The 8,267-nt window shown below is 38.6% G+C and overlaps 1 protein-coding gene across 1 annotated transcript in view; it reads right to left on the reverse strand.

Annotated features, from left to right (window-relative positions):
- Positions 1 to 8,267, reverse strand: part of LOC113470410 (coiled-coil domain-containing protein 61-like) — a 20,694-nt gene that overhangs the window by 8,658 nt on the left and 3,769 nt on the right. Inside the window, exons 5-10 of the mRNA XM_026828818.1 lie at positions 6,456 to 6,665; positions 5,915 to 6,149; positions 5,609 to 5,785; positions 4,911 to 5,121; positions 4,414 to 4,529; positions 3,017 to 3,147 (exon numbers count right to left, since the gene is read on the reverse strand). Of these exons, the coding sequence (XP_026684619.1) occupies positions 3,017 to 3,147; positions 4,414 to 4,529; positions 4,911 to 5,121; positions 5,609 to 5,785; positions 5,915 to 6,149; positions 6,456 to 6,665 (1,080 nt within the window). The remainder of the gene's footprint in view (positions 1 to 3,016; positions 3,148 to 4,413; positions 4,530 to 4,910; positions 5,122 to 5,608; positions 5,786 to 5,914; positions 6,150 to 6,455; positions 6,666 to 8,267) is intronic.

An 8,267-nucleotide genomic window follows, 5' to 3' on the forward strand; every position in this document is an offset into this window, starting at 1 on the left:
TGTGTTCTTATTGCGTTTCGGGTTACAGATGTGATGATTCTTGAAAGGAATCTTCCGTGTGATTATTGTTGACTTTTAATTGACTTTGATATTAGTATAATTTTTAATTGAGGGGTAGGTACCGTTTTCGGGTGAAAAATATCCTACACCATATGGTAAAAAATTTAATATAATATTAACCAACCACCCCCTCCCCCCCCACCCCCCCCCCCCAAAAAAAAAAAAAAAAAAAAAAAAAAAAAAAAAAGAATTGGGTTTTTTTTTTTTTTTTTTTTTTTTTTTTTTTTTTTTTTTAATCCATTCTTGTTATTGTTCAGTTGTATATGTAGGATATCTTCAACTTCCAGATCCAGGATTTGTTTACAATCCAAGAGACAATTTGGTTAGAAGTCATGAGGTTCCTTTTTTGTGATTAGATGATCAGTCTGTGAGAAGCCTGAGTGGAATTGAAGGCCAGCAACTCACAAACAGGTAGACCTGATCAGGTCCACCTGTCAGCTCTACCTAATAGTGAGTGGCTGGCCTAAGGTTTACTGGACAACTAGTTTCATTTGTCTTACCTGTATTTCCAGAAGAAGGTTCAATGATCGTGTCTCCAGGTTTGATTATTCCCTTAGCTTCAGCATCTTCCACCATTCGGTATCCTATTCTATCCTTAACACTACCACCGGGGTTCAGGAATTCACACTTGGCCACTGAAAAGAAAAGACTTTATTAGGTGTGTACTATGCATTATACCTACTTACAGGTGGAACAGCTCCTTCTAACTTCTAATACTTAAAATTAGAATGAAGTAATACTCTAGGTAGGTATCTACCATATTTTTCCCCCTCCTATATTTCTCTTGTCCTTATTTAGACAGTTTGTATAAAGGGACTAATTAGACTTTTAATTGAACATGACTTACATAGTTCACATTTCAGACCGTCCTTCTAACTTCTAATACTTAAAATTAGAATGAAGTAATAGTCTAGGTAGGTATCTACCACATTTTTTCCCCCTCCTATTTTTCTCTTTAGACAGTTTGTATAAAGGGACTAATTAGACTTTTAATTGAACATGACTTACATAGTTCACATTTCAGACCCTCTTGAACAGGAATGGTGTTTAGCCTAACAAGAGGAGTATTGCCTATGGCATGAAGAATATTGGGCAAAATCTTGGGTCTTGGTTTTCTGAAAAATAAAAGAAGATTAATATTTAATTTAATTAACATTATTATATTATTGTTTTTGAAGTACAGTATAAAACATAATGTTGTTTTTTCCATAAAAAAATTCTAGTGATTTAGTTAATGGAAGCATAATTAATTAAATATAGTAACACATTTGCCTGTTTTTTGTTGCCCATCTGACAGACACACTATATTAGGATAGGCATGCTATGACACAGGCAAAAGAGATTAAAATAAGTGCAACACAGTATTTAGGTAGGTACCTATTGTAATATGATAGCCCCTTCTTCTTCTTCTTCTTCTTTTTCTTACTCTATTTGTTTATAAATATCTAGGCAGGTGAAAAATCCTTACTTTGGCCATATCTTAACCTCCCTCAATAAAATCAACACTCACAATGGATAAGACGTATGCGGTGAATCCTCCAGCTTGGCACCAGGGGTCCAGGTACATTTACTCGGCAGATCAGGTCTGGGGAAGGGAAGTTTGTTAGGTTGGTTGCTACTATCTTGATCAGACACCATGGTTCTTACATGTATGAAACTGAAATGCAGGTGAAAAATCCCCACTTTGGCCATATCTTAACCTCCCTCAATAAAATCAACACTCACAATGGATAAGACGTATGTGGTGAATCCTCCAGCTTGGCACCAGGGGTCCAGGTACATTTACTCGGTAGATCAGGTCTGGGGAAGGGAAGTTTGTTAGGTTGGTTGCTACTATCTTGATCAGACACCATGGTTCTTACGTGTATGAAACTGAAATGAAAGGAAAACAATGTGGAGGAACCTGATAAATTGTAAATTCATTGAGCCTATAGTATGAGAAGTAGACCATTTAGGGCCACCCAGATAGTTATTAGATTTCAGTGATGGATTGTAGATCTTTCCTGATATGAGTCCAAGTACTAAAAACTGAGCGCTCATTTCCCATTGTTTGTCCCATTACTTTCCACCGAGTTCTCAGCAAAGCCCTTTTCCTTCATCCAGGAGTCTGACACGAATTTGGTCATATAGTTACGCAGGCCATCTGCTAGGAGCACTACACAGCGTTGATTAGGACCCAGCTTTCCTGACTTCAAAACAAATCCACTCATTGTGTGAATTTGAGTACAAATGAAGTATGATCTTATGTAAAAAGAAGTGTAAATTATTAGCTTTTTTTCAACACCTGCAAAATTTGATGCAATAAATCTGATGAAGCTATAATCACCATTAAATGTCAATTCCAACATTTTCTACCATGGTAAGCCTTGGCACAAGTCAGTGAAAGGAAAAAGTAAAAATAACTCCAAGAGAAGCAGGAAGAAAAGTTTGTCTTCTTACACATTAGAAAAATAACCAGCTGTCTGGTTCAACCAGATATTGTCTACAAGACAAGTATCTATCTAAAAGGTGCAAGTACCTGGTACCTGGATTCCACACTCTCAAGTCCAGTGCACTGGTAGGTTGTAAAAAACTCTGAAATTACCAGTATTGTGCTCATGATTCATGTGAGTGAGAGTAAGTAACGCTGTATATCGCAGAGAGAAGGGCATCGGAAACCAAGATGTTCATGAACTTATACATATAGGTATTAATATATTATGTAGGTAGAAGAGGTTCTAAAAGAGGTTTGGTAGAAGGAACAGAGGTCTTCTCGTCCCGAAATGGAAGAGAGGACAAGATATAAGAACTCTATCCGTTCGGGATAAAATCCGCCCCGGGCAGGAATCGAAGCCGCAACCTAGCGCTTACAAGGCACCAAAAAATTGAATCTTATCTGTCCTGAGAACAAACTTATAGGATAAAATTCGGCTCTGGCAGGAATCGAACCCACAAACTAGGCTTTGTGAAGTTCTACCTGGATTTATTCTGGGTTGACATCGGTCAGATCGAATGTTCACACCATCTCCCATCATTTGTCCCCTGGCAGAGAATTTCATCAAATGTGTCTCTCTTCTATCTGGTACTGGTGGAAGTTGATGTTTATTCCTGGAGAGTGGTCAAATTTCGTCATCCAGTAGGTATGCACTAATGGCTGGGTAGACAAAGAGAGTTCAAACTCGGTTTAAGTTCAACTCTGGGATTTACCCCTGGCAGAGAATTTCATCAAATGTGTCTCTCTTCTATCTGGTACTGGTGGAAGTTGATGTTTATTCCTGGAGAGAGGTCAAATTTCGTCATCCAGTAGGTATGCACTAATGGCTGGGTAGACAAAGAGAGTTCAAACTCGGTTTAAGTTCAACTCTGGGATTTGGCGATCTGATTGGTTGATTTTTGAAAAATCCAAAAAATTTAGCCAATCAGATCGCTCAAACCGAGGAGTTTAAACTCACTTTGGGGACCCGGACCTAACCAATCAGATTGCTTAATCCAAGAGTTAAACTTAAACCGAGTTTAAACTCGGTTATTTTTAGCCCGTCCTTCCTTTATTATTACGATAGTAATAAAAAAGGTATAGTGGACGGGCTATTGTATTCGCTTCGGTGTCGTCTGTCAGTCTGTCCCCATAGAAGGACTTATCCAAACCTAGTCGACCTATATATCAAATTGAAGGTCTTTTTACCAGGAACACGAAAGTGGTCCAGAAAACCATAAAGCCAAAAAACCAAAAAAATGGGTTTTGGTGGTTTTTTCACATTTTCTCACACAAATGAGCTCTGATCTTGAAATTTGTCGCGACGACCTATGTATTAACTCAAAGCAAGAAAGTTTTAGATAACACTTCAGTCGATAATTTAAGACCGGTTTTAGCGTCACCTATGTTAAGCTACGCCGAGGAAGGCCAATAAATATTTGTCCAGAAAACCATAAAGCCAAAAAAATGGTTTTGTTGAATTTTTTCACATTTTCTCACACAAATGAGCTCTGATCTTGAAATTTGTCGCGACGACCTATGAACTCAAAGCGAGAAAATTTTAGATAACACATCAGTCGATAATTTAAGACCGGTTTTAGCGTCACCTATGTTAAGCTACGCCGAGCAAGGCCAATAAATGGATGGGTGACTTAAACATTATATTGGGAATAAAGGGAGAACGGGCTCTAGTCTTGATTTTAAATCATTACATGAAAGTAAAATCAAAAAATCAAATCAAGAATAATAATAAACTGAATATTAAACAAATTAGGTAGGTACATAAGTACTGATTTTCTCTAATCACGATCGAATAAACTATGGCATGTGGCATCACTTATTCCATAAAAAAAAAAAACCTTTTCATCACTATTATTTGTCATTCAAATTCTTCTAGGTACCTACGAATTCGTATCCTCTTGTTGACATTGGGTGAGTTTCCTTTGACGTCACTTCGAGGTCTCAACTGCCTCAGTTGTTCCTGAAGAAAAGCTTCGGATTTCTGGGAATCTTCTAACTGGAAGAAACAAATTAAAAACAAATTATTAAAAAAAAAAATAAAATAATGAGGTAATAATAATAATAATAATAAATATGGTTATCAAAAACGCTTTCGCATTACTTCAAGGCATTTTCTTTGACATCTATGCCTATCCGGGAACGAGATAGTTTAGTCAGAAAATTTGGCATTCGATCCTAGCACTTTTGGAATGGGAGTGAGGGGTAAGCTATGATATCTACCTACAGGCAATGGGGCTGCAAAACACCGATTAAAGAGGGAAAACCATTTACTTGGCATTGATGCTTATTGATGCTTCCACAAAAAGTTCATTTAGAGGCTTAGGTGCAGGGGCAAACAGCCCTAAAGGAAGGGTTCAGCTTATACGAATCTACTTACTTGGCATAGCAATTGCTTATTCTTAGCTTGCAAAACTTTGACTTGCTGATGAAAGCTCTGTCTCTCTCGTTCTACTTGCTCCTCAATAATTCGTATCGTCCTCTTCATTTCAGTGTGAGAGGGGTTGGTCAGTTGATGTTTGGATAGCTTTCGGTTCAAACTTTCAATTTCCTGCGTGAGAAGATCGTTCTCTGAGTTCAACTTGGTGATTCTGAAAGAGGAAACGTCGTCCAACCTGATGTTACCAGCAAAAGACTTAGAGGGTCTCTTAAGTTAGAAACACACTACTATCACGTCACGTGAGCTCATGGGGAGTCAAAAGATGTATGTAGTTCAAAGTTTTCTTATAATATTGTAAGTAATTTCATTCATGATAGCCACACTGCCCTCACGTCACGAGAGCCCAAGCGACGTGATAGTAGTGCAGCTGTCCTGAACGAAATTACCTAAAATATTGATAGTTTTGCGGCATTGGATTCATATAATATGTTTTCAGTGATTCGTCAGAATCGTCAGTCGTCACTTGGATTGCCTTCCTATTAGTCACCCACAGGTCCTCATGAATAAGGTCTGGTTTGGTTTTTCCCCGTGTGTGTTTTTTCCCCCCTTTAATAAAGCGCTTAAACTCTACGAACAGGAGGTCTTTCGTGCCTGTGTGTTTACAATAATGAATTTTCCATCAAATATCAACAACTTGCCTGCTTTCTAATTCTCGAATGATCATCGATTGAGAGGACTCGGAAAATTTCTCCTGGTTTCGTTTGTCCAACATTTCCTTCAATCGAGCTACTTCGGACTCGAGTTTCCTGATGGTTGCTTGTAGGAGCAGGGGGTTGGGAGGGCCACAATAGTCCAAAGGGAGAGGGTAGTGGATTCTGTAACGATGAAAAGGAAACGATTCCAGTTAGGCCAGCCATCCGTTTTTTTAGTACCAAAACAAGTTTTGAGGTGCCTAGAGCCTAAATCCAAAGTTTCAGCCAATGGTCCGTGTGTGTGAGCCTTACCTGTCAAATTCCACTGAGTAGGTAACAATGAGATATCTCTTGTTACTGCTAGTGTGCGCGTTGGAGTAGAAACTAGAAGTGCCCTTCCGAAGACAGCGCAAAGCTTCCAGATCCTCATAGGTGAGAAGGTCTAACGTAATCGAGTCACTTGTCTTGAGGAAGCCCGACCGTAGCATGGAGAGAAACACATCGAACTGTTTAAAGTTTCCAGTCTTGTGAGTCATGTTCTCTATGTCTGAAAAAGGGTCAGTCAATGGATTACACTGTGATAAACAAACTTTGAGGGTGAGTTTCACCAACTTACTTTTTAGCCTCTAACAGCCCTGTAACTTAACAGCTCCCTTAAGCCTATACAAATCAAATGGAACTTAACAGACTGTTAGCTTAACAGGTCTGTTAAGGGCTGAAAAAATATCGGTGAAATCCACTGCTAGTCTAATAAATTGACTGAATATAAATATACCGAACTTTTCAGCTCGTGAATGAAGTATTGTTAGATGAAATAAAATAAATAATAATGAGACCAATAGAAAACACTTACAGGTACAGTCGTAACTGCCAGCCCAGACTTCACCACTGAACTTATCCGTGACTTTGACATCCAGCGTGTGACTTGAGATCAGTTTTAAGCTCAGAACGTACTCTTTGTCACGAAAGAGGCAGGTGCTGATCAGGTTTAAATTTTCAGCCATGATCCAATCAGATGGAAAATCCCGAGAGCCAGAGGTGACAACAGGAAACGTAATTGAGGCTGAAAAAATATCGGTGAAATCCACTGCTAGTCTAATAAATTGACTGAATATAAATATACCGAACTTTTGAGCTCGTGAATGAAGAATTGTTAGATGAAATAAAATAAATAATAATGAGACCAAGAGAAAACACTTACAAGTACAGTCGTAACTGCCAGCCCAGACTTCACCACTGAACTTATCCGTGACTTTGACATCCAGCGTGTGACTTGAGATTAATTTTAAGCGGTACAGTCGTAACTGCCAGCCCAGACTTCACCACTGAACTTATCCGTGACTTTGACATCCAGCGTGTGACTTGAGATTAATTTTAAGCTCAGAACGTACTCTTTGTCACGAAAGAGGTAGGTGCTGATCAGGTTTAAATTTTCAGCCATGATCCAATCAGATGGAAAATCCCGAGAGCCAGAGGTGACAACAGGAAACGTAATTGAAGCTTCATTGATGAAAATTTTTCGAACATTGGAGGGAACAATATGAGCTTTTAGGAAAATTCAGTTAAATTATTTAAACCACTCAATGGCAGTGACTTTGCAGCTGAGTATATCAATTCATGATAGATCAACCGTTGCACCGATCTTAACCAAAAGTTTCGTGTCGCATCCTTGTCACATTTGACATCTACATACAAAATTTCAAGTCTCTAGCTCTTACCGTTCTCGAGATATTTTGTTTACAGACAGACACACACACGGACCAATTGCTGAATTTGGATTTTGGCTTTAGGGACCTCAAAACGTGTTTTGGCACTAAAAACTGTGCCCTAAATCACCAAAGTATGGAATAGTATTTACAATTCCATATTTCAATATGATTCGTCCAAATTCAAAATTCTGCTTTTCCATGATAGATCATAAAGGTACCAACTTTGATGCACATTACATGTTATGTCGACATAGAAACAAGATAATATATGACTATTTTACAAGATTTTGATGGAAGCTTTCTGTTTTTGCTATGCTGTATTTCTTGCCAGCTTAAACTGTTGGAAAGACCCTTAGAGGCACAAAGCAGGTATTTTTACATTGCGCCGAGCCCGCGCCGACATACGGCCGAGTATTGACTATTGAAGGTGCTACAGCGAGAGAGAAAGACAAGGTACTTATTTGAACGTATCGGGACCCACCGCAACGGGTTGAGCCCGTTCCGTCATAGTTCAGTTGACAGTGCGGGTTCTGCACGGGTGCTATGTGGTTAATGTGGTAAAGTGTGTCCCGACAAGTTCTTCTTCTTTTTAGTCCGTCCTTCCTTTATTAAATTACAATAGTAATAATAATAGGTATAGGGACGGACTATTGTATTCGCTTCGGTGTCGTCTGTGTGTCTGTCTGACCCCATAGAAGGACTTATCCAAACCTGGTTACCAGGAAAACGAAAGTGGTGGTGATTTTTTTTCACATCTTCTTACACAAATAAGCTCTGATCTTGAAAATTGTTGCGACGACCTATGAACTCAAAGCGAGAAAGTTTTAGATAACACTTCAGTCGTTAATTTAAGACCGGTTTTAGCGTCATCTATGTAAAAAAAAAAAATGGTTTTTGCGGGATTTTTTTCACATTTTCTCACACAAATGAGCTCTGATCTCGAAATTTGTCGCGAC

This window comes from Diaphorina citri, unplaced genomic scaffold (genome assembly GCF_000475195.1).
Source record: "Diaphorina citri unplaced genomic scaffold, Diaci psyllid genome assembly version 1.1 scaffold1563, whole genome shotgun sequence".
In the NCBI taxonomy this organism is placed as follows: Eukaryota; Metazoa; Arthropoda; class Insecta; order Hemiptera; family Psyllidae; genus Diaphorina; species Diaphorina citri.